Source organism: Ictalurus furcatus, chromosome 11 (assembly GCF_023375685.1).
Source record: "Ictalurus furcatus strain D&B chromosome 11, Billie_1.0, whole genome shotgun sequence".
In the NCBI taxonomy this organism is placed as follows: Eukaryota; Metazoa; Chordata; class Actinopteri; order Siluriformes; family Ictaluridae; genus Ictalurus; species Ictalurus furcatus.
In genome coordinates this window covers 11,843,265-11,870,386 of record NC_071265.1, presented here as the reverse complement: position 1 = coordinate 11,870,386, position 27,122 = coordinate 11,843,265, and the positions used below count along the sequence as shown (strand labels likewise).

General features: G+C 39.7%; 1 protein-coding gene across 7 annotated transcripts in view; it reads right to left on the bottom strand.

Moving 5' to 3' along the window:
• Positions 1-27,122, bottom strand: part of ripor3 (RIPOR family member 3) — a 104,219-nt gene that overhangs the window by 64,587 nt on the left and 12,510 nt on the right. For all 7 annotated transcript variants that reach the window (XR_008387133.1, XR_008387134.1, XM_053636833.1 and 4 more), the window contains 8 exons: positions 23,408-23,557; positions 23,147-23,225; positions 22,871-22,894; positions 22,676-22,729; positions 22,047-22,196; positions 15,000-15,063; positions 14,867-14,910; positions 8,273-8,398 (listed from right to left, as the gene is read on the bottom strand). Coding sequence is in view for 5 of the 7 variants with exons in the window: in XM_053636833.1 (XP_053492808.1) it covers positions 8,273-8,398; positions 14,867-14,910; positions 15,000-15,063; positions 22,047-22,196; positions 22,676-22,729; positions 22,871-22,894; positions 23,147-23,225; positions 23,408-23,557 (691 nt within the window). In the remaining 2 variants the exon portion in view is untranslated. The remainder of the gene's footprint in view (positions 1-8,272; positions 8,399-14,866; positions 14,911-14,999; positions 15,064-22,046; positions 22,197-22,675; positions 22,730-22,870; positions 22,895-23,146; positions 23,226-23,407; positions 23,558-27,122) is intronic.

Below are 27,122 nucleotides of genomic sequence, written 5' to 3'. Positions count from 1 at the left end.
CGCTGCCGCATCTGTTGGCAGATTGGCAAACCTCGACCCATCCTTGCTCTTGAAGGTTTAGACCTGTTTTGGAGGCTCCTTGTATACTATGATAGACGATTGCCTCACCTGTTTCATATGACCTTCTTATTTCAACTTGTCACATGATTATTAGTCCTAAATTGCTCCGTCCCAACTTTTTTGGAACGTTTTGCATGCATCAATTTCAAAATAAATGTTTACCAAACTATGCAGTTGATTAGGTAAAACAGCAAATACCTTGTCTTTTATCAGATTTTTCCTTAAATACATGTCAAAGTACATTTAAAAATCACTCTTCTTTTCCATTTTCTTTTCCACTCTAGCATTTTCCATACTGTCCCAACCTTTTCAGAATTGGGGTTGTACATTTAAATGAGAGTAAGACTGAGATTGCTATTTTTGGTCTGGCGTCCACTACATCAAATTTAATACCTAACTTGGATCAATTTGCATCCTATATTAAGTTAGTTAGTTAGTTAGTTAGTTAGTTAGTTCCGTCCGCGCAGCGAGGCACATCGGGCAACAAGCATTCGCCAGCGGGCTCGGTCGGCAGCGTCGATTTCCACATCTTCCCACTTGACATCGAGCGCTCGTAGATCTTCCATGAATGTTCGTCGCATGTATTATGCGGCCGCCCTACTCTTCTCTTCCCCCGTGGCGGCGTCCAGCGCAGCGCGATCTTTGCGTGGCGGTGGTCAGACATCCGTAGAATGTGTCCTGCAAAGCGCATTCTTCGCTCTACGACCATTTCTGCCAGGCTGCGGGAGTTTGTTCTTCTTAGAATTTCTTCATTTGAAATACGATCACGGTATGATACACCGAGTATTCTTCTCAGGCATCGTTGCTGAAACACATTCAGCTTGTGGATGACTGCCCTCGAGCTCTTCCAAGTTTCAGATGCATAGATGGCGGTTGGGATGATGATGCTATTAAACAGGCGAAGTTTGCTGTGGATGTGAATAGTTCGCCTAGCCCAAATCGGCTGTAGCTGTTGGAAGACTGCAAATGCTCTGCCGATTCTGCGATTGACATCCGCGTTAGTCCCACCATCCGCAGCCACAATGCTGCCAGGGTAGGTGAACTGTTTGACTTCTTCGATCAGCTGGTTGCTCACCGTGATCCGCACCGGCGTCATCCGGCCGACCGCCATGACGTTGGTCTTGTCAGTGCTGATCTGTAACCCAACTTTGGCTGCTTCATGCTCCAGGCTAGTGGTCATCTCCTGTAAGACTTTCCCATTCTGCGCCAATAGCACAATATTGTCGGCGAATTCCAGGTCGGTCAGGCGTCCCTGGCTTGTCCACGGAATTCCAGACGCTGGCTGTGTTAGTGCTCGTCGCATGACGAAGTCCATCATCATGAGGAAAAAGAATGGTGAAAGAATGCAGCCCTGTCTGACTCCGGTCTCGATGGTGAAAAAGGCAGTATGACCTGTGTCCGTCCGGATGCAACAGCTAGAATCCTGATATAAGTTCTGGAAAATGGTGATAAACCGCTGTGGAATGCCATATAGCCGTGCGATGTTCCAAAGCGATTTCTGGTGGACGCTGTCAAACGCCTTCTTAAAGTCTATAAAGTTGACCAAGAGCGGTTTCTGATATTCGGAGCTTTGTTCAATGATGTTTCGAAGAGCAAAGATTTGTTCAATGCACGACCGACCGCTTCTAAACCCGGCCTATTCGTCCCGTAGAGCCTGATCGACTGCTCGCAGTATCCGTTTGAGGAGGACGAGACAAAATACCTTGCCTGGGACAGACAGAAGGGTGATGCCTCTCCAATTGTTACAGTTTGCGAGATTACCTTTCTTAGGTAATTTGACGATGACACCCTGTCTCCAGTCATTTGGGACACGTTCCATGTGCCAGCAGTCATTGAGCAGCGTAGTGAGCACCCATACAACTTCATCACCACCCGCTTTCAGCATTTCTGCCGAGATTTGGTCAAGACCAGGTGCTTTGTTGTTTTTCAGATGACGAATCGCTGCAGCGACCTCAGCATCCATGATGTCGCTCATATCCACTTCCAGCTCATAGGGAGGAGGAAAAACTGTAAAGTCATGCGTGGCTACGGGAGCCGGCTGGTTTAGGGTGTTTTTGAAATGTTCCACCCAACGCGCGTCCTGCTCTTCTTTGCTAACTAGCATCCTGCCGGTTGTATCCCTTATCGGCCCAGTGGAGCCGCTTCGGGCCCGAGTGAGGTCTCTGACCACACGAAACAGAGTCCCGCTGTCACCCTGGTCCGCAGCCACTTGTGCTTCAGTGCCCTTCCGGTCCAGCCAGTCCTTCTTGTCTGCTCGGCAACTCCTCTTGACCCTGCGGTCAAGTTCTCGGTACGCCTGCGATGCTTCATTTCGCTCCTCTTCGGTCTTTGCTTGATCGCGCTGACGTTTCTTGACCCGTCTTTCATCGAGCAACGACCATGTCCGGTCCTGAATCCACCGTTCTCGCTGCGTTCCACGCCGTCGACCAATCGTTCTCTCTGCCGTCTCGATGGCAGCATCCTTGATCTGTGCCCATTGTTCTTCGATGCTGGCCGAGTTGTCAAGAATCTGGAATCGGTTAGCGAGTTCAATGTGGAAGTGCTCGGCGTTCACGCGGTCCTTCAATTTCTCGGAGGCAAATGACCGAACGGTGTTGTGTCCGGCCACTCTTTTCAATTTTAGTCGGATTGAGGTCACAAGCAAGTGGTGATCAGATCCGACGTCGGCGCCGCGAAAAACCCGTACGTCACGTAAAGCCGAGCGCCACCATCCTATATTAAACCACAAGTTAAAAAACCTCGCCGTTGTACTGGTTAGTGATCTCAAACTTGACAAGCAGATTAATGTGGTTGTCAGATCAAGTATTTTTCTTAGCTAAGGTCGTCTTTTCTAACTTTTAAGTATCTTCAAAAAGTGACTCATGCTTTTATCTCTTCGCATCTGGATTATTGCAACTCTCTCTACACTGGAAATAATCAGACATCTATAGCCCGATTACAATTAGTCCAGAATGTTGCTGCCAGCCTCCTGACAGGTACACAAAAGCACGAACACATTACCCCTATTCTTACTTCATTACACTGGCTACCAATGCACTATAGAATTTATTTCAAAACACTCTAGAACTCTTAGGTCATGTGATCAAGTGCAACTAACGGTTCCCAGATCTAGATTGAAGCTTAGAGGTGATGACGCTTTCACTGTGGCTAGCCCTAAGCTTTGGAATAGTCTGCCTCTACACATTAGAACTGCTCCTACCTTAACTATTTTCAAATCCAAGTTAAAAACTTATTTCTTTTCCTTGGCATTTGACCAGCCATAGAGATAGTTTTAAATTGGTTATATGATTGCTATGTAACAACAGTTATAATGTTAATTTTTTTTTTTATTGATACTATTTTTATGTATTTTTTTTAGCTTTTGTAATTATTATTTTAAAGCACTTGCCTATGTTGTTTTTAATGGTGCTATACAAATAAATTTGACATTGACATTAAAATGCCTGGTAAAAGCTAATTGGTGGGAAGTGGCCATATATTTGATCAGTTCAGTGATGATTAAAAATCCAGTTACAGGTTCACAGATCAGCAAAATTAGACTGAGAAACATCTATTTGAACTTAACTCCAACCCCTATGAAACTATCATGAAATTACCAATCAAGATTCATGATGACAGCTTAATGGAAACCTTGTCAAATGCCTGTTAAAACCTGATTGTCTCATGGTGGCTATATTTCTTCAATAATTAGGGATCATGAAAAATCATAGACCCACCATACCAAATTTCAGCTTGATCAGCCATATGGTTCTTGAGAAACAGTTATTTGGACTTAAACTCCACTCCTAAATTCTATGAGCCACAGGTTGAGAAACAGCTATTTGGATTTGAACTCCACCCCTATGTATGACCATGCCCCAACCTTGCTACAACCATGCAGACATCTTCAGAACCTTGTACTGAAGGTCCCTGACTGAGTCCCGACCTCAACCTACCATTAAAATTTTGTGATACCTCAGTGGTAACACTGTCAAATGCCTGATTTTCAAAAATCCACTTACAGATAACTACATAGATGCAGCATACAAAATTTTAGCTCAGTCGGTTACGGTTCATAAGAAACAGCTTATCTGACCACATGTCCATACTCTAACTTTGCATATGACCTCAGATGTAAAACCCTGTGCTATACAGTAGTGCCATTAGGCTGATCTATTGACCAAGTTTCATTTCTATAGGATTTATGGTTTGGTCTGCATGATTCATTTTAAGGCAGAAGAAGAAGAAAAAGAAGAAAAGAAATCCTAACAATTGCATAGTGTTAATTTCATTAACAAAAACTATGATGAAAAATGTTAGTCGACGACCTTTTTCCATGACTAAGATGAGACAATCAAAATCTCTTTTTATTTTTGTCGACAAGAAAAAGAGGAGACAATATTTTTTTCCAAAAGCGATTTCAGCACATAAATGTGAATTCCAAACTTAAGTATAGCAGGGATATTCTGTGTGTGGTTGCGCAATGTTGATTTTCCTGTTTGGCCATAATACCCACAGGCTGCAGCCAGTGGGAATGCTTCTCCGTATGGTTTCGCAATGTTGACTTTCCACAATACCTACAGCAGAGGTTGGGAACCTTTTCAGCTGGCAGAGCCATAAAAGCAAAAAAAAAAAAAAAAGTCTTCTTTAAAGAGCCAGAGAAAAGTAAACATTTTAAAAATGTTTATATATATATATATATATATATATATATATATATATATATATATATATATAATAAATACTATATATATATATATAATAAATATTATATATATATATATATATATATATATATATATATATATATAGCTTCTTCTTATTATAGTTATTATCTTTACTATTATTGCATAATTATAAAATTATAAAAAGTGGTAATGCAAAGGCCATTTGACATTTTGCGTGTTCTAGACCTAACAGCCTGCACTTCAACTGATAGGCCTGTTGTATGTCATTTAACCAATTATGATAGTTTCATCAAATGGTAAATCAATACAAGATGCAGTACATAAGTGAGAGTAAATTGAACACTACTTACCATGAATGCGACTTCCAAATATACAAATTCGGCTGTCCGTTCAGACTAGAAAGAACGATACTCATTGTCTTTGTTTTTCTTTTAGCTATTTCACCTTAGTATTAAATCAGGAAATTACCACTCTGCTTCACATTGTCCAGTGAAATTTGAGCTTGTTGTGCCACAGGTTGGTGTATACATGACAAATGGACATTGGTTATGAATTATGTAATATTTTAAAATATGTAATATGTAGAGTTTTAATTGAACTGACACTCTAGCTTTCATGAGTCCTTTTTTTTCCTGGCGTTAAGCCATAGGCAATCACTGAAAGAGCTATATATGGCTCATGAGCCATAGGTTCCCGACCCCTGACCTGCAGCCAATGGGACGCTTCTGCGTGTGTTTGCACAATGTTGAATTTCATGGTTGGTACTCTAGTCTTACCAGAGCTGAAAATCTTTACACTTACTTTAACATATGCATGTACCTGAAATGATCCAGGTTTAATCTATTTTGAATGCCCTTATTCATCTTAATTTATTTTCACTATCATACCTTGCTAAGTATTGTATCCACAGTTATGCTAGCCTACTTATTTATTACAAATATAAACTTGGTCAATAGTTACATAAAGAGATATGTAATGTTTGTAAAGTGTTTTTACTGTCATTTATGCAGATTCTGAAGCCACTATGAGCTTTTAATGTACCACTTTTTTATTGCACTGACACAAGCTGTCACTCTTATTTTTGTTGATAGTCAAAAAAGGCAAGAAAGAGAGAGATTGAAGTAGAGAGAGATGATATAAAATTACTTTGGACCACCTGGTAAAAAAGCTAGGAGTAAGTGGGCAGAGGGTCATGATATGGAAGATAAGCATGACTGAAAGGTGTTTGTTTCGTGGCACACATAATTCATGAATGTGCCCGTCTTAATATTCAAGAAAATATATTGTTTGATGGAGACATGAAATAAGTGTACTTGTATTATATATTATAGAGGTATTTATATGTTTATATTATATTCAGACATATTTACACCCTCACCCCTCACCCCCCTTCTGTACTTTGACCCCTAATAACAAGCTGTACAGAACCTGTAGAAACCATGACTGAATTGTTGGTAGCAAAAAGCCATGGAGAAAAAGGTAGATACAACACTACTCAAGTTAAAGTCTTGTTTCTATTGGCTGACCATTTACAGTGATGTGCAATGGTGGTATGTGTCTTGCCATAATTGTCTAATGTCAGCAACCCCAAACATACCACTATGGTATCTTTCCTAGGTCCCCAGTGAAAGAATTGGTATGAATCTTGTCAGGCCATATGGGTCTGTAGATGGGTACTGTTTCATATTAGTCATAGTGGACTATGGGACATTGCAACCAGAAGCAGTGCGTCTGTGGATGATCTCTGTGAAGAGTATGGCAAGGCACTATGTCACATAATTGGGATTTGCATAATCGAGGTGGGATCCTGAGAGAGAACCTATGTGATCAGTTATACTAAACTTGTAAGCAAAATTCCATTGTGTCTCCATTGCTCCAGGCCCAGGAAAGGCAACTGTGCCTCTATAATAGGTGCTACTTCCTGAGACAGTTTGCCACAGGAGATAAAGTTACTAATTTTGCTCAAATTACTATCCACCTACAGCTTAACATTACTTGCCCTGTATCAAGGATTCTTCAAGTATGGAAACAACCAAAAATAATAAGCAAATATGCCAGGGGCAATGATAATGAGCTCCATTCATCCATTCTGCTATAAATTTGCACATTTATTACACTGTAGTAAAAGTAGGCTGTTCTTGTTTTATGACCCTGTTGTATTCCATAAGTCAGATTTTATGTTGCATGGATCTCATGAGTCATGCTTATGGTAAAACCACACCATCAGTGCCGTGTAAAATTGAAAAGACATCAGCATCAGCACCTAAAACATGATTACTACAACAGAAAGTCGCTTTTTACAGTTCAGTATACCCTGCCAAAAAACCTCCAAAACAAGATGTTTGGAAACATCTTAACATGTTTTATTGGGGCATATTTATTACGAACAACTCCACAAGCACTCTGGACCACTAAATTGTCCAAGGTGTGAAGGTAAAAGTTCTGTAGGACCCATTTTGTATTATCTGCAGGTAGTTGTAAGACTGTAAAATAATATATACAGTAGGATTGTGAGATTTTATCATCCTTAAACCATATTACACTGCCACAATATCCAGTGATGTTTTTTGCCGATTATATTATATTACCAGACCTGCCAACCAGACCTGACCTGCTCCTCAATTTAACATCGGAGTACACTAGTGCAAGTTATCACTCAAAAATATTCCAAATGTATAGTCTTTTTCTCCCCAAGAAAATGGGAGACACATGAATCTGGTATATAATAAGTAAGCATTTTGATCTCTCCAATATTAACTAACACTATCTGGAAGCCCCACCCCCTTCAACCCAATCTCAGGTGCACTCAACTTATTATATCATGATAACTTGAGTTCATTAATGTGAAATAATGTCTATCACTGTATGTTCGATTCAACTAACATTAGACAAGTATATATTTAATATCTGTTAACTATATTTATTAGGGGTGCCACCACAAAATTTCAGGCAAAAATCATCAAAAACTGCTCTTTCACCTTTCAGCAGAAAAAAAGATAAATGAAAATTTAGACCAAAAATAAATAAATAAACCTACAGCATCATGTGTCAAATCTAACACTTTACAAATAACTTTAATGGCGGTGCTTACAGCCAATTTGTAAACGTATTTTATCAGAATCATTTTTAAAATGCAACATCCAGCTGAGTTTTTGCTATTGCCGCAGTTCCTGAATGCACAACTGATAATATTATCATGCCCTCCCCTGCTCTCCTTAAACCTGAAATAGTGGAAGTGCTTGTTTTCCTGTCTTTTTTAGGCTTTCAGTTTTGGATGTTTAAACGATGTTTATTGTGGTATTTTAAAATGGAAAATTGCATGCAGGGGGAAAAAAAAAATCAATATCACAATAATACAAATACCCTAAATCCTTTTTATAGTTTAACATTTAATCAGAAGCTGCAGTACCCTGTCTCTCACATAGTTTCTCCAGTTATGTAATACCTGATGCAGCCATCATTAATATATAAAAAGGGTTTTGTCATCATGGCCTTCAGAGGAGGTTCTGTTTGAACAGGTGTGTGTGTGGGTGCATGTCACTCACCTTGATCTCAAAGCTCTCATGGATATGAGGGAGGAAAACCATTTCCTCTTCATCCCACAGCTGTTTGTCATCAGTCTGGATCCGCCCTCTGATTCTCCATCGCTGTCGTCCCAGCCGGATTAACACCTACATAGTGAGAGTGGTTTGGTTTGTGTATGTGTGTATCAACTATAGTTTATCTGGCTAAATGATTCTATAACATTATTCCACCAGGATAAGGTCTAAAGCTAGTATTTACCTCAAAAATATATGTGGCAAAGGTATTAACACCCCTAAATAAGATTTTAAATAAACGCAAGCATATTACCATTCATTATCAGAGTACATTATTTTTCATTTGTTCTCAGTCTCAGCAAACTCACTGGGTATAAATATGATTTTAGAAAATCCCTTTGCCCTCTGGAAAGAATAAAGACCTTTTTTTTTTTAACACAAAAGAGACGGATGGTTATTTGGCCTGCACAAATTGGGTAATGGATATTAAAAATAACTACATATGCAGTTAAAATACCTTTACATAACAGTTACAAAACAGAAAGGTTCATATGTATGAAACAGTTGGACATTTTCCAGGAAATGCAAACATAATCATGTAATTGAGCACACTGTCCCCCCCACAGTAAGGAGGATGATGAAGGATTGCACCACTTTCATAAAAACAAGCTATTTGAAAGGTTTGCAAGAAAGACGACCTTCTTGAAAGCATCTCACAAAATAAGGAGCCTGAACTTCACCAAATGTCATTAGAACTACAGCTGGCATCATCTTGTGTGGCCCGATAAAACCAAAATTAAACTTGGTACTGAATCCTGCTAAGGATATTAATTCATGCCAAAGAACAAAGAACAAGATTGATTCCATAGAAGAACATACTTATCAAGATTTGTGAGTAATGCTCATAAAACTTAATAAGTATTATTGGCAGAGGGGGCGTGGTCCAGTGTCAGCTGCGGCTGGAGAGGGGTCGGGTTGAACCAGCAGGTAATGCATGATGATTCCCTCCTGTGTCTTGTTACCACGTCTACTTATGTGTGTTTATTTGTGCTTTAAGTAACTGTGCTGTAACCAGAGACAGAGAGAGAGTGAATGATTGAACTGGCAAAGAGTGCAAAACACACAGAGGAACTTGAACTTGAACAGATCGAAAGCCACAAGTTCATGACGGACACTTTTCAGTTGGTTTGTTCATTTCATGAAGTTTTTTTTAAATGTACTGAAAAGCATGGTATGAATAAATGAGAGACTGGAGCTCTGCTAGAAAACTGCTTGCCTCCTGAGTCTTCCTCTGAACCCTCACACATTGGGTTCTACAATACAGTGGTGCCAAAACCCAGGATTTTTGAAGACTGAGAGAGTGCCATGGAAGCCTCCCTGCTTGGCAAGATCATAAAGTCCCTCTCCAGCCTCCACCAAAATCAACAACAAATGCTTCTCAATCTGTGCAAAAAGCAGCAGCGGCATTTCAAAGCCTTCATACAGGATCATGCCAAGAGTTGGCGAACACTCCAGAAGCTGCTGGAGCCCACCACATCTCCAGCTATGTCCCGTGTCACTATTTCACCCCTGATGCTCACCAAGATGACCTCCAATGACAATCCAGAGGCCTTCTTCGAGCTTTTCCAGCATGTGACAGATGTGTGGTCAGAGGAGAAATACGCTCTCTGACTCCTCCACTTTCTATAGAGGAAAGACCAGCTTGCCACCCACCAGCTGCTGTCATAGATGCAGCTGGAGTATTCCAACATCTAGAGAGCAGTCCTGCAGTAGGTAAGTTTTTGTGTGGACTTTAGGAGATGTTTCAACACCTCATTGACAGAATACTCCCCTGCAAAATGCATTTGCTGCTGCTTGTTTAGATGGCATAATTAAGCATAAGTAATGGCATATGTAATGATTGGCAGTGGCATTTAAAACATCTAAGGGCTGTCCTGAAATCCTTGAGATGGGCGGGACTCACAGCAAATCCAAAGAAGTGTGCAATTGGACAGGTGGAAATATGGTATTTGGACTTCCTCTTGGCCCATGGGCTGGTGCATCCCCAAATCGATAAGACAGCACTGATTGTTGCATGCCTGAGACCAAAGACCGAAAAGGTGAGGCAGTTCCTGAGGCTGGCTGACTTTTATCTGAGGTTTGTACATAATTTTTTGGACATCAGCCTGATGACTGACTTTACTAAAACCTCTGGTACTACCTACTGGGGCACCCATTTACTTTCTGTTCCAATCACGCCTCTCTCCAGTGGCTCCACCACACGACGGATGCCAACACGTGGATCATTCATTGGTATATGGCACTTCAGCCATTCAAATTGAATGTGGTCTACATGCCTGGTGCACAGACGATAGTGGTGGATTACCTCCACTATCAGGGGTCAGGGATGGAAGGGGATGTCATGACCTGCAGGCTCCCAGGCCTGAGTTGGGTGGTGATGATATGTGGCAGTGGGGCATGGTCAAGAGTCACCTGCAGACGGAGAGGACGTGGGTTGAACCAGCAGTTAACGCATGATGATTTTCACCTGTGTCTTTTGTTACTACCAGTCTACTTATGCATGTTTCTTTGTGCTTTCAGCGATGGCTCGACCGGAGAATGTGAACTGGCAGAGTGTGCAACGCACAAAAAAAAAGAGAAACACACACACACCCACACACCTAGAAGTATGAACTTGAACAGAGCAAAAGCCAAGTTCTTGATGGACCCTATTCAGTTGATTTGGTTTTTTGACTTTTTTTTTACTTGGTTTGAGTTTTTGTAAGTGCACTGAAAAGTGCTGTGTGAATAAACACAAGTGCGGAGCTCTGCTTGAATTCCACCTGTCTCCCAAATCTTTCTCCGCCCCCCTCACACACTGGGTTCTACAGTAAGAAATGATTAAAAATTTACCAAATTTTGCTGAAAGCTATTTGGCTGAAGGCAGCCATGGTTTTGAAGTAGCCCAATAGAAATTAAAATCCATTTAGAGATAAGCAGACAAATTCAGTACACCAAACTTCAGCTCAACCATGCTTTCAGTTAATAAAAACAGTTAATGAAAAACTCCACCCCTGTCTACATCCACATCCCAAACTTTGCAGACCTCATAACATTGGCATAAAGATGTCTTTTAAATTTTGTGCAGCTCCAAACAACTGAGAAACAGTTATTATTAGGTTATTTTTAAGACAAGCCAATCTTAGGACTAGTTTGCAAAAGGAGGTTTTACATTTTATGCAAATTGTCACAAATTTATGTAGGTGGAGCTAAATGTTTCAAGAGTTTGTTTTGTATAGATTGAGCAAAACAATTAAGCTAAAAAAAAAAAAAAAAAAAATGTAACTGTACGCTTTACCTTCCAAGAGATATTGTTGGTTTTGTGTGCTTGAATAGCACCCCAATGGCTAATTTGAGTGAGATTGCATCAAACCTACCACTAAAGTTTTGTGATGATTGTCACAGTTTCCCCTTTAAGCAGCGCGCTGGAGAGCCTGTGGGCGCACGTGCACGGGCAAGGTGCGCGAGCACCTGCTTTTCGTTTGTTGACGATCGTGACATTTTGTACATTGGACACATGCGTTTTTGTTATGTTTCAGTTATTTCTCCTCCCTGTTCTGTCGTTGGCTGTTATTTCACGTGTGTCTAGATTGGTGTCAGCCATCAGCAATTAACATGCTGATTATGTTTGCATATATACCACGCGTCTCCCAGCACACGGTGCGGAATATTAGATTAAAATAGACACGAGTCTATACGTTAGATTAGATAAGAAACTTAGATTAGTTTAGTTTAGATTCCTTACCATAGTTAACCACAGTCATAGTCTTAGTTATTTTGTCCATGTCATGTTCCATGTTTAGATTAGTTCATTTAGTCCACGCTGGTTTCTCCGCTCCCAGTCCCTCGCTATAGTTTATGTTTCTTGTTTTGTATATCGACCCTGTTTTCCGTGACCACGACATAGTTTCCTACCTTGCCCCGTTTATGCCCATTTGCTGATCGCCTGACCTTCTGCATGTTTTTGGATTACGGTTCTGATCACGATTTAGATTTACCTGCTTGTCTCTCTCTTTAATAAAACTGTTTCTACTGCACTTGCATCTGTCCTTATCTTCGTTACATCTCGAGACATGACCATGATAGCTCAGTGGCAACACTGTCAAATGCTTGCTTAGATTGATCAATGGTATTCATGTTTTTTAATTAATTAGGTCATCATCAAAAAATTTACAGATTATCACAGATAGCAGCCCAATAAAATGTCAGCTCAATTGGATTTACAGGTCCTGAATAAAAGTTAGCTTACCATAGCCCTGCCCCTTATGTATGACCACACCCCAAACTTTGCTCATGACCTGAGAATCATGTCCTGTATAAGCAGGGTTGGGAGAGTTACTTTAAAAATGTATTCCTTTACAGTTACAAATTACTTCATAAAAAAAATGATCAGTAATGTAATCCAAGTATCACAATATGAAAGTAATGTAATCTGATTTAATGTAATCTGAAAGTAATGTAAACTTTTGGATTAATTCAAGGTCAAATAAAGTCAAAAGAAAAGCAATATGATCTAAAATTATTTTATTTAGAGCTTATTTTAGAGCTTAAAAACTTGATCAATGTTTGGATTTGTTTTAAGAAAATAATAAATAAATGAATAAATAAAAGCTCACTGTCCCTGATGTGAGTAACATTACATAACAACAGTTAGGGTGACCATATGCTGGTTTTCCAAAAAGAGGACAACTTTTTTTTTCTGGTGTCTTAATAGCGTTTGAAACAGTGTTACTATGAGCGCAAATTTTAATCCATTGAAAAAGATGCAGTATTAGCACTATTCGCATCACATAAATACTGTATATATAAGTTACTACATTATTTTGAATGTCCATGGAATAAAATAAAATATTACATGCCACAAGTGTACCTTCTAACACTTCTGCCATTATTTACACATTTGAATGACCATGTAATACAAAGCAATGTGATAACATGAAATTAAAAATTACCTTATATGGCTATGGGCATTGTTTCAACTCAGGACAGCTGTTATTTGCTGCTATTGTCAAGAAACTGTTTGACGCCGTACACAACAGCACCACTTTTTCGCGTTCGCTGAGAGTAGGCTAATGGTTGAGAGGCGGGAATTTGGCCAATAGTTGGTGCAAGCCTTTTAGAATCAACCAATTTGTGTGCAAGAAGGTGGGATTTACAGAGAGGGTTTAAAGCAATGCAAATATGTGCACACATGATGCAGTATTAGACCATCATAATGAATAACATCATAATGAAACTAAAGACAAATCCTGGACGTTTTCTCAAATTTTTTAATCCCGGCCGGACGCTTTTTTAAGGTCTGAAAAAGAGGACATATGGTCACCCTAACAAAACCATTTCAGAGACCAATTTGCGTTCATTTCTACCAAATTAACTTTGCGCAAAATTTATTTGTGCATGCACCAGAAGGTTGCTCATGTGACTCATGTGAGCCACGACTGGCAAGAGAGAACCATAACTATAATCAAGCCATATATTCTATAATCAAGCCATATATTCTATAATCAAGTCTATATTCTGTTGTGTCAAAAGATTAATTTATTTGGTTTTAAATGGAAAAAATGTAATCCTGATAGTATTCCCATTTTATCCAAAATGTACCTGTAATCTAATTACTTTGTTTTTTTGAAGTAACTGTAACGGGTTACAGTTACCAGTTTTTTGCATTCTGATTATGTAATGCCATTACATGTATTCCGTTAATCCCCAAGCCTGTGTATAAGCCTCTAAGGTTTCATGCAAATCCATTCAAGCATGAGTTACAGCTGCTTCAGTGCATTTGGTTCTGCCACAGTAGAACTGATTGACATGTGGTGCCCATTCTTTATATATGTCAACATGTTTCTGACAATTATTGAGGATCACACTCTGCTGAGTAGTTTGACACAAAACGTATGAAGATTAGAAATAAAACTACAACTATTTTGCAAAAGTACACTTTGCAAATGATCATAAATCAGAGTGGGCAGAGTAAAATGGCTCTTGAGGCTTTTTGTTTGGGAGAACCCAAGGAACCTGTGGAAAAAAGATTTTTCTCTTTTTGCAGGACTTACAGTTCATGAGATATGAATCATAATGTAAGACGTTGTGCTATTCCACCACCATCAGGCCTATGTGCCTGAAAAAGTTGGGGGCATACTGTACCTTTTCTCCAAATTTGGTGTTTCTATGACTTATGGTCACTGCTCCCTATACTCTTTTTTTGTGGAGAATTAGAATAATAATAAAAAGGAGAAAAATCCTAACAAAAACTATAGGGTTCCAGTACATTCACTGCTTGGACCCCAAATATAAAAGATCTCAAGCTTTTTTTGCATTGGAAACATAAATGTGTAAATAAAATTATACAATGTCCCTATATGTATAAACTCAAAATATAACTTATTGCATGTAAAATTTAATAGATTAACTTGTCAGTTTAATAATGGGTGTCAATAATAAACTGTAAATCCCTCCTGCAGACAGTACTGAAGTGTGGTGGGGATACTACACAAGTATTTCTTACTGGTATAGAAAGTACCATTACTGACAGGAAGAGGTCTATGCAAACCTCATATTTACCTCATACTGATCCCCTGGGCAGAGACGAGCAAAGCCTATCAAACCTGCCAGGAAAAAGAGAAAGATGCACAAAGTGAAAGAATGAAGACAAAGTAAATAACTTATAGATATAATCATAAACTGGTTATTATACCTTTCATTTTTATTTGTAGCTCTCCCAATAGAATCTCCAACTCCCCTTCCATTGCACACATATCCTATAATCATAAACTGGTTATTAAAATTTGCTATGGTACTGTGCTATCAACTTATAAAGTACTTGCACAACTAATAAAGATCTTGGTAATTATGAAGTAACCACAGGCTGACAGCTAAGCCTGCCTTAACCCTCCTGTTATGTTGTGGGTTAATTTGACCTATGTCCACATTTGAGATGTCTGAAATACTGGTTAGTTTCTCTTTTTCTCTTTGAAATTTTTTTACTTTTCCTCATTTAGGGTCATTATATGCAAATATTTCTTCGTATGGCTTGTCTCGGACAAGCCATAATAAAGTTTTCCTGTTTTAATCTGTTCTTGGCTGTTTTTTGTGTGTATTAATCTGTGGAAGTCATTTTGACCCATAACATAATGGATGTAACTTTTTTACAACTTAATAGGGGGGTTAATATTTTGTTGCATATCCTTTGCTTGCAATAACTGCATCAAGATTGCATTTTTGTTGCGTTTCCAGGCTTGTACTGCAGCTTTTAGTTGTTTCTTGTACTGTAGCTTTTCAGGGGTTTCTCCCTTCAGTCTCCTCTTCAGGAGGTGAAATGCATGCTCAACTGGTTGAAGGTCTGGACTTGGCCAGTCTAAAACCTTCCACTTTTCCCCTGATGTCTTTAGTTCCATTTGCAGTACTTTTTGGGTCATTGTCTTGCTGCATGATGAAGTGTCTCCCAATTAGATTGGATGCATTTCTCTGTAAATTGGAAGATTAGACTTCTGAATTCATTCTGCTGCCACCATCATTAGTTACATCATCAGTAAAGATGAGTGAGCCCATTCGAGAAGCAGCCATGCAAGCCCAAATCATGACACTACCTCCACCATGCTTGCCTGATGAGGCTCTGTGTTTTGAATCATGAGCAGATCCATTCTTTCTCCACACTTCGGCCTTTACCTAACTTTGGTAGAGGTTAATCTTGGTTACAGAACTTCTGTGGCTCATCTCTGTATTTCTTTGCAAATTAAAATTTGGCCTTCTGATTCTTACTGCTTATGAGTGGTTTGCATCTTGTGGTATAGCCTCTATATTTCTGCACTTGAAGTCTTCTTCGAATGGTGGATTGTGATACCTTCACCACAGCCCTGCGAAGGTTGTTGGTTATGTCACTAACTGTATTTTTTTTTTTTTTGGGGGGGGGGGGGGGGTTCAAAGCTCACACTGTTTCTGTCATCAACTACTATTGTTTTCCTGGGCCAACCTGTTGGCGCAAAAGATGGCGGCGCACACAATTGCTGCAGCTCACGGCTCTCCTTTCCAGTGCTCTTTTTTGTTGTTTTTGTATTATTTCTTTATTACTTGTTTGAGCATTATCGGTTCCACGAACATCCGCTATACAAGTCAGAACCTTATGGATATTGGAGACCAACACTGAATACCTATTTCGAGAATGTTTCATCACACGCACAACATCCCAGACGACATAGCGAGATTGCCGGGCTCTCCGTGGATTGTTGTCGGGTCCAGAAGGCGGCGCAGACGGAGGAGGGAGAGGAAGCAAAAGCGGGGATGCAGGTCCGGTATTATGCTAAGGCTAAGAAAACAACCACACAAGCCACCATTACCGAGCCTGTTTCTCTCCAATGCCAGATCCCTAGTGAATAAAATCGACAATTTGGAATTACAACTAGCTGGAAATCGCTACGTTCATGACTGCTGTGTTTTGATTATTACTGAAACCTGGCTTCATCCGAGGATACCCGATGCTAGCATGCAGCTAGCAGGTCGTACTATGCTTCGCTGGGACAGGACTGAGGACTCCGGTAAGAGCAGGGGGGGGCTTTGTATGTATGTGCATGAGAATTGGTGTAATAATGGAACAATGATAGATAAACATTGTTCCCCTGACCTCGAGTACATGTCTTTAAGATGTCGGCCCTTTTTTCTACCGAGAGAGCTAACAGTAGTGATTATCACGGCTGTGTATATTCCACCCGACGCCAATGTGAACACGGCGCTCTCTCTCCTGTTGAACACCATAAACGAACAGCAGCGGGCTTACCCCGACGGTGTTCACATAATTGCAGGAGACTTTAATAAGGCGAACTTGAAGACTGTACTCCCCAAATTCTATCAACATGTTAAGTGTTTTACTAGAGGGGCGAACACTCTGGATCATGTTTACTCCAACATTAAGCATGCGTATAGAGCCATACCTCTCCCCCACCTCGGCCAATCAGACCATCTCTCCCTCCTGCTCTCCCCTGCCTACACCCCCCTCAGACTCAGTGTCAAGACCACTATAAAGACTGTTACGACCTGGCCTGATGATGCATTCTGCAAACTACAGGACTGCTTCGAACAGACAGACTGGGATTTGTTTGAACATCAAGAGCTAGAAACATTAACAGGAACGGTACTGGACTATATCAAGTTCTGTATCGGAAATGTGACTGTGGGCAAAAACATTCGGGTTTTCCAAAACCAGAAACCATGGATGACCAAACAGGTCCGCACACTACTCAAAGCCTGCGACGCTGCCTTCAGGTCTGGTAATAGAGCTCTGTACAGAGCTGCCCGTGCCAACCTGAAAGGTGGTATTAAGGAAGCTAAGGCGGCCTATAAGAGGAGCATAGAGTCCCACCTGTCCAGCAAAAATAAACGGGAGGTGTGGCAGGGCATACAGAACATCACAAACTACAGAGGCCGTGAGGCGACAACAGGAGACCTGAGTGCGATGCTGGCAGAAGAGCTAAATTGCTTCTTTGCTCGCTTTGAAACATCACAACAACAGCACTCATCTGCTCCAGCCCCACCTCCACCCTCATCTGGCCCCTGTACCAGTCCAGCCCTGCCTCCATCCCCTTCTGGTTCCTGCACCACTCTACTTACTGTGAGGGAACATGATGTTAGACGGATGTTTCTGGCAGTGAACCCCAGGAAGGCTGCTGGCCCAGACGGTGTACCTGGTAAGGTGCTCAGATCATGTGCCCACCAGCTTGCCCACATCTTTACCAGAATTTTCAACCTCTCCCTGGCCCAAGCAGTCATCCCGGCCTGCCTAAAATCAGCCATAATCATCCCAGTGCCAAAGAAGTCGCCCACCACTAGCCTGAATGATTATCGTCCTGTGGCCCTCACTCCAGTTATCATGAAGTGCTTTGAGCGATTGGTTCTTCAGCACATCAAGGACTACCTCCCCCCAGATTTCGATCCTTTTCAATTTGCTTATCGTGCAAACAGATCCACAGAGGATGCTATCGCCGTAGCTGTCCACTACATGTTGAGACATCTAGAGCAGCAACAGAGCTACGTCCGGATGCTTTTTGTGGATTACAGTTCGGCTTTTAATACAATAATTCCGGACATTCTCATCACCAAATTGGTCACCCTTGGCCTCCCCCGCCTCATGTGTGCCTGGATAAAGGACTTTCTCACCAACCGGTCCCAGACAGTGAGACTCGGACCCCACCTCTCCTCCACTCTCACGTTGAGCACAGGTTCTCCACAGGGCTGTGTGTTGAGCCCCCTCCTGTACTGTCTCTACACATACGACTGTAGACCAGTCCACAACAATAATCTTATCATCAAGTTTGCTGACGACACCACAGTGGTCGGACTCATCTCAAAAGGAGATGAGGCAGCCTACAGAGAGGAGGTCCTAAACTTGGCAGCCTGGTGTTCGAAGAACAATCTGACTCTAAACAACAAGAAAACCAAGGAACTCATTGTAGACTTCAGAAAACACAACACTGAGCTGGCCCCCCTTTTCATTAATGGTGAGTGTGTGGAGAAGGTCCACACCGTCCGGTTTCTTGGCGTCCTTATCTCTGCAAACATCTCCTGGACGGACAACATCACAGCGGTTATCAAGAAGGCTCAAATGCGGCTACACTTCCTGAGGGTTCTCAGGAAGTACAATCTGGACTCCAATCTGCTGCTGATCTTCTACCGCTCGTCCGTCGAGAGCCTGCTGACATACTGTATCACGGTGTGGTACGGTAGCTGCACCGCAGCAGACAGGGAGAGGCTTCAGAGAGTAGTAAGAGCAGCACAGAAGGTCATTGGCTGCCCTCTCCCCTCCCTGATGGATATTTACACTTCCCGTTGCCTCAGCAGAGGAAAAACCATCATTAAGGACAGTTCTCACCCTGGCTATGATCTGTTCAATCTGTTGCCCTCAGGGAGACGTTACAGGTGCATCAAAACAAGGACTAGTAGATTTAAGAATAGTTTCTTCCCGAAAGCTATTACCATTATAAACACATACATGTACTGAGTTCACAGCATATGTATATAGTGTCTCAAAACTGTGCATTTCATAGTACCTCCCCCATCCACCCCAATATCTGGTTTATTTATCTTGTTTATTTATCTGTTTATTCTTCTTGTTTATTGAATGTACATGTTTGCATGGAACAAAAAGGAGTGGCTCTTAATTTCATTGTACATGTGTATAGTGACAATAAAAGGCATTAATTCATTCATTCATTCTGTTCCATGTCAGGTTGTCAGTACACCAGTGGTTTCTTTATTTATGCGGACATTCCAAATTGTTGCACTGGCTATGCCCAATGCTTGTGCAATGGCTCTGATAGATTTTCCCTCTTTTCTCAGCTTCAAAATGGCTTGATTTTCTTCCATAGACAGCTCTCTAGTCTTTACATTGGTTTATCCTTTTTAACAACAAATGCATTCGAAACCTAGGGCTCAAAACAAGAGTAGACATTCAGGGCATTTTCACACCTGGCTCATTTGAAGTGTTTGTTTCAGAACCTGGTGCATGTTCTGCCTTGTTTGGTTAGTTTAGACATATATGAACAATCGTGCTTGGATCTGCACCAAAGCAATCTTGTAAACAAATTCTGGAGCAGTTTGCTTGTGGTGAGAAAGCAATACAACCCAACAGACCAACCAACCAACCTGTATAACAATGCATAATGGGAACTGTGTTACAAAAAAAGTGTGTTTGTATTGCTAATGGCTCGCAACATGAATCACGGTTTAACTTGGACCAAAGATGAGCTAAGATGCCGCTATGAAATTTGGTCTGATGAGCACATTTCTGAACAAATTTCAAAAACGCATAAAAACAGAGGTTTACAACCCCTGGCAAAAAATTATGGACTCACCACACTTAGAGGATGCTCACTCTTTTTTTTTTTTTTTTTTTTTTTACTTTGTAGCAAATTTAAAAAAAAAATAAAAATCACAGATTTGACACAAACTTTTTTTGGTTTAATAGCTGAACATTCTGGCTTTGTGAAACATACCTTAAACAAATTAAATTAAATTGTTTTAATTAATGGCATATTTTTTTTTACAGATCAAATAAAGGAAAAAATTATGGAATCACTCAATTACAAAATCACCTTGCAATTTGCATTTCTAAAAGAAATACCAACATAAGTCTAAAAATACAAATTAGTCTGCAGTTAAAAGAGAGTGCTTACAGACCTTTTTGAATGAAAACATGGCCCACACAAGAGCGTTGTCAATTGAAACAATGGAAAGGATCATAAAACTCCTACTAGAAAGAAATCCAACACGAACTGTGGCAAAAGATGTTGATTGTTGCCAGTCAGCTGTGTCTAAAACTTGATGCAAGTATAAACAAAATGGTACGGTTATGAAAGGAAAACATACAGTTAGACCAAGGAAGACAGCAAATGTCAGGATAGAAAACTCAAGGCAATATGCCTTGAAAATAGTTTTCTATTTCTAAAAAAGCTGGGTGATCTTATAAGTGTGGTGATTCCATAATTTTTGCCCGGGGTTGTACAAGGTGTTTAACAAGCATCTCAAGGAGATGGGCTTTAATCACTCTGTGGAACATATAAGATAGATAAATTATAACAAATACAGCTAAAAAAAGAAAGTCACAATAAGCCTGGAGCTTCTGTCTTTCAATCTTGATGTATGACTGTTATGGGCGGAACCCTGGAACATAAACAGGTGCACTCTGTCCAAAGAGAGGACAGTTTACTCACATATGACTTGCATAAACACATTTTAGTACACTTTGAAATATTGCCTAGAAATGAGCTAAGGAGAAAATGCAACATTGTACCAATTTAAGTCCCTGTTTCAGAACAAAGCACAGATCTACAGGTCTGAAAACACCCTCAGAGCTATTAATTCCTTAAGCAATCAATTTAACAGGGCATACATTGGCCGCAAGAAACATCTATCCATCACATGTTTGAATATTTTTGATCACTTGAAAAAATGGGTGGGTTCCAAAAAAGGTGCCATGTTCAAAGTTGTTTAACAAATCTAGATGTATATATGAGGAAATGAAAGCTGAAAGTCTGATCTGTCAGCTTTTGATGTCAAACCCAAATGTTTAAACTTGCGCTTCCAATACTTTCAGAGGGGACTGTGTATTCTTTATTTTTTCCTGCATTAAGATGCAACTCCACACTGTTTGTAATGTAATTAAAGTATTATGCCACTAGAGACCTTTTGGCCTTAAACTTTTTTTTTAATTCCAAGACACGCCAAGAAACCAGAGAAAAAAAGATGTGCCTTCAGATGTGTCAGACAACACATGACAAATGTCATGTGACTAATGTCATGTCAGTGAAGTAATGACAATGCTAATAGTGATACTAAACTTAGCCCTGCTCTGTCTAAGGCACTTTAAACTATGCCTGAGACAATATCTAAAGTTATAAATGAGAAACAAGGTCCCTAGCAGAAACCATTCATAATCACTCCCAGCAATACACAGTCAGGCCGTATTCCAAATGCCTTTCCTGTTCACTGAACAAGGACCCTATTAAGGATGTAAAATAATGGCGTTCTAAAAAAGGGAGCCATACAATGCTGTGGATGTTTAGTGATTGTCCTAGAGATTGCAGCATCGTCCACACACTTACTGATGAATCCAGTGATGTATGCTGCGTAATCATCTAGGTCAGTGTGGCCGCTGTGTGTAGCAGGGCAGGGAATGACTTTATAGGCATCGCACATGTTAGTGTCTGTGTGTGTGTTTGTGTGTGTGTGTGTGTGTGTGTGTCTGCACATGTACCTCCAAGCTGTGTCTGTGATTGCGGTTCAGCTGCAGTAGACTCTCTTGTGATGCCCGTGTGGATGGAGAGAGTGAAAATGCTTGCTTCATATTAACAGCTCCTTGACATAATCGCCACTGGATACAATATGTCTCATACAACCCTTCTACCTGTATAAGACATGAACACACACACATTGCAGACCTGGAAATTTTTAGAGTTAACAAGCTTGAGGTTTCATCCATGAGGATAGATGAAAAGTATGTTGCTGGTATGACATGCTAAGAGGTAATAATTTTGTTTTACTAGTGGGGTGTGCTTTTCTTACTTATATCTCTTTACTTTTTTATATTTTGTCCCTTCTACGGTAGCTTGATTGCCTTAAATATTAACATTTTTATTTTTAAAATCACTTCTTGGATGCTTTTTCCCTTTAGTGTAGATGCAAAGATATATTACACCTGAAATTTCAACCGAGCCAAATTATCTTTTAAAAGTGGTTCCTCTCGCAAAATATTTCTGTCTTGTAAAACCCCAGTTGAACAACTTCACCTTAATCAGAATGCATGCATTTTAGCAAAAATCTGACCAGACATGTCACAATTAACTAACAGCTGGATGAAAATAAAAGTTTTAGTTCTGGCCTTACCTTACTAATTTGGAACTCCAGTCGCCGTATGTATCGTTCCAAGGCTCTTATTTCCTGTTGTTGGGGAAAAGACATATATTCATTGGATTTGACAACTTTGACAACTTCAAACTGAGACAAAAGATATGGTAAAAAAAAAAAAAAGAAGGGGGGAAAATAAATGTGTTCATGTAGCAGAACCAAAGAAAAACTCACCTTCTCTAAGTCATAGAAAAAAGCCTAAAAGATAAAATGGAAAATACTTTAAATCATTTACATTTTGCATCATTTTGCTAATGCTGGCCTAGAACTAGATTTGTCTGTACAGTCTTGGTGGCATGCCATAATCATTAGACACAACATGGTCAATTACAGTCAAATTGCATTTTTAGTCAAACAGGTACTGTTCACATTTTTGCGTAATCCATACTGAAATACTGTACGGCCATCACAAAAGAAAACAATGGGGAACTGCAAAAGAGTCATTCTTACCAGTCTTGTATTTCTTATAGTGTTTCTCTGCTGAGATGAGAGGAATTCAAGCTCTATCTTTTGGCCTTCAAGATACTCCCTATGAGCAGAAAGCTGATATAATTTCCTACAGCTATTACTTTCAGCTAGTAAACCTCTAAATAGAACCCATAATAATTATTTAAATGCATTCCCTTTGTGTTTCATTGGGTTCTTAATTAGGTTTCTAAATAGAGTGTCAGCACACCAGCTGTGTATAACAATTAAATAATTAATGCATACTTGAGTCCTTTCTGTAAAGCTTGAAAAACTCTGTCCACCTGCTCAGGCTGCGGTCCCCAAATACTGCCAACCACCTGAATAGAAGTGGGGATTCTTGTAGATTTTCCTGCAAGGCCTTTGGTGCGCAGAGAAGTACGAGCAGAAGATAGCCTTGGGAAGAGAAGAGAAGAGAAGAGAAGAGTTTAATATGTGCCCATGTGCAATAAAATGTAACTCACTTTTCTCTGACCCCTACAACAAAATGTCTGGATTTGAATGCCCTGTCAGAAAGCCTCACTAAGTGCTCTAATCTGTTAACTGTAACACAAATCATAGACATGAAAAATCTCTGTAGTAAAACACTATAGAATATTTATGTGCCATCTACTGTCTGTATGTACTCTGTTCATATATTTAGTTTAATGTCTTATACAGTGTTTAAAGACAGATTTTATATTTAAATATGTCCGAATTTAGGGCTTGGAAGCGAGTCTGGTAAAATATATAAAAAATATTTTGCATATTGCTGGTAACTTCATTACTTGACATCAATTAAATAATTAGCTGAAATGAAAAACGTGAGAAATACAGGGATATGTTAATGGGAAATCATAACACAGGCACATACTGTACTCATTTAAATTCCTAGGCACACATCATCAACTTGTTTAAGTGGGACCTGAACACCACCAACAGCATCAAGAATGCTCAACAGAAACTCGACTTCCTCAGATGTATATGTACAGTGGTGCTTGAAAGTTGTGAACCCTTTAGAATTTCTGCATAAATATCACCTAAAAAATCATCAGATTGTCACTCAAGTCCTAAAAGTATATAAAGAGAACCCAATTAAACAAATGAGACAAAGGTATTATTATATCAACATTTATTTATTGAGGAAAATTATACAATATTACATATTTGTGAGTTGCAAAAGAATGTGAACCTCTAAGATTAGCAGTTAATTTGAAGGTGAAATTAGAGTCAGGTGTTATCAATAAACAGGATGACAATCAGTTGTGAGTGAGCACCCCATTTTATTTAAAGAACAGGGATGTATCAAAGTCTGATCTTCACAATACATATTTGTGTACGTGCATCATGGCATGAACAAAGGAGATTTCTGAGGACCTCACAAAAAGAGTTGTTGATGTTAATCAGGCTGGAAAAAAAATACAAAACCATCTCTAAAGAGTTTGGACTCCATCAGTCCACAGTCAGACAGACAAATTGAGGAAATTCAAGACCATTGTTACCCTCCCCAGGAGTGGTTGACCAAACAAGATCACTCCACAAGCAAGACACAAAGGAAAGGTCACAAAGAAACCCAGGATAATACAATAAAATAATAAGTAATTATTTTATATAGCGCCTTTTTCAAACCCAAGGTCACTTTACACAGTATGTACACACATACACATATACACCTACATGTGAGTACATGTATATACACATACAGTACACATACAAACATACAGTAATGTGCAAAAGTCTTAGGCATGCTATTATTTTTTTGTACAAACTTTGTTATAGATTTTTATTTTCTGAGTTCTACATTATTGAGTCAGTACAAAAACATTTTAGATATCAAACATTAGTTTTCCAGCACAAAATTAAATGTTACAGAAAAACATTTGATGTCAGTAAGGAGAACAGCATATTAAGTGTTAAGAGACAAAAAAAACATAATGATAGCTGCTGGAATTTGCTGCAAAATTAAGAAGCAAGTGTGACAGTCATAGTCTCCAGAAGAAGCATGGCTGGTTCTGCAAGATGCTCAGTAAAACTTGTGGCTCATTCCTTATAAATCTGCACTAATTCTATCTGAGACTATTTTTTTTAATCAAAGGGTCGTCACATCAAATATTGCCTTTGTTTAATTTATTACTGTTCACTGCTCTTTATAGTATTGTTTTATTATTATGGAGAAACATTTAATTTAATTATTTTTGAAGGCATATTTGCTCTACAGCATTTCTTTGCATGTGCAAGACATTTGCACAGTACTGTGCATACATAACATACATATATAAATATACACATGCATACACATACATACATATACATATAACAAAAGAGTAAAACATGGAACTACTGAAAGCTTGCAGTGTGGTAATGTAGTGGGAATAGGTGTGTCTTAAGTTTAGATTTAAACAATGAAAGAGTTCCACTAAGGTATTGAGGCAAGGCGTTCCAGAGCTTGGGAGCAGTAGCACTTAAAGAACGGTCACCCATAGAAGACATGGAGGTGCGAAGAATGGAGAGAAGACCAATATCAGAGGAATGGAGAGAGCGACACGGGAGGTAGGGATGGAGAAGTTCAGAAAGATAGACAGGAGCAAGACCATGCAGTGCTTTATATGTTAAAATTAGGAGTTTAAACTGGAATGCGGGAAGCCAGTGCAAATGATACAGAACTGGGGTTATGTGGGCAGATTAGTTAGTGTGAGTCAGTAACCGGGCTACTGCGTTTTGCATGTACTGTAGCTTATTTAGAGAATGTGATGAAAGACTAATGTACAGAGAATTTCAGTAATCTAAACATGAGGTAATGAAAGCATGCACCAGGGTTTCAGCAGCAAAAAAGCTAGGGGAAGAACGGAGGCAAGCAATATTACAGAGGTGAAAGAAGGCAGTTTTGGTTACAGATGAAGTATGGGAACTAAGTTCAGTGATGAATCCATGATAATGCCAAGGTTTCATCAGTGTCAGATGGAAATATGTCAGTGCCATCAATGGTCAGACAGAGGTCATTAACCTTAATTAGAGCAACCTTTGTTCCAGAGATGAGGATTTCAGTCTTTGTACTGTTTCGTTTTAAAAAGTTAGCTGACATCAAGTGTTTAATATCGCTAAGGCAGTTTATTAGGGAAGAGGGGGGAAGTGAAGTAGAGGGTTTGGAGCTGAGATAGATCTGGGTGTCATCTGCATAAATATGAAATTGTAGGCTGTGGTGATGAATAATGGAGCTGAGTGGAAGCATATAGAGAATTAATAAGAGTGGGTCTAGAATGGAACCTTGTGGAACTCCCTGAGAGACAGTAACAGTGGGAGATTTGAATTTGCCAATAAAGATGAAATGAAATGTCGATTTGTGAGATATGATGTAAACCAGGCCGAAGCTGTATCACAAGTACCTAATTGAGACCAAAGATGGAAGAGCAGTATGGTGTGATCAACATTATCAAAAGTGGCAGTAAGATCAAGACAAGAATGCTAATGGAACCAGAGTCATCTGAACGAAGACGGTCATTAACTACCCTGAGGAGGACAGATTCTGTACTTTGTAGAGAGCGAAAGCCAGATTGGAAAGGTTCATATAGACTATTTCTTGATAGATAAGACTGAAGTTGTGATGCAACAACTTTCTCCAGGAGCTTAGATAAAAATGGAAGTTTGGAAATGGGTCTATAGTTGCTAAGGATCTCTGGGTTCAAAGAGGGGTTTTTGAGAATGGGAGTAACTGTGGTAGTTTTAAGGGAGATAGGAACAGAACCTGTGACCAGAGAAGTGTTTATGATATTAGAAATTGAAGCTGAGAGAGTGAATAAACATGATTTCAGAAGTGGAGTAGAAGTGGGGTCGAGCGAGCAAGTGGAGGTGCTGGATTTAGTGAAAAGATCTCTTATGTCTGATGGATCAATTGGGTTGAAGCAACAAAAAGGACTAAGCTGAGGGAGAGAGGAGCAGATAAGTTTACTCTCAGTTGAAGGGTGAGGGGACATTTGTTCATAAA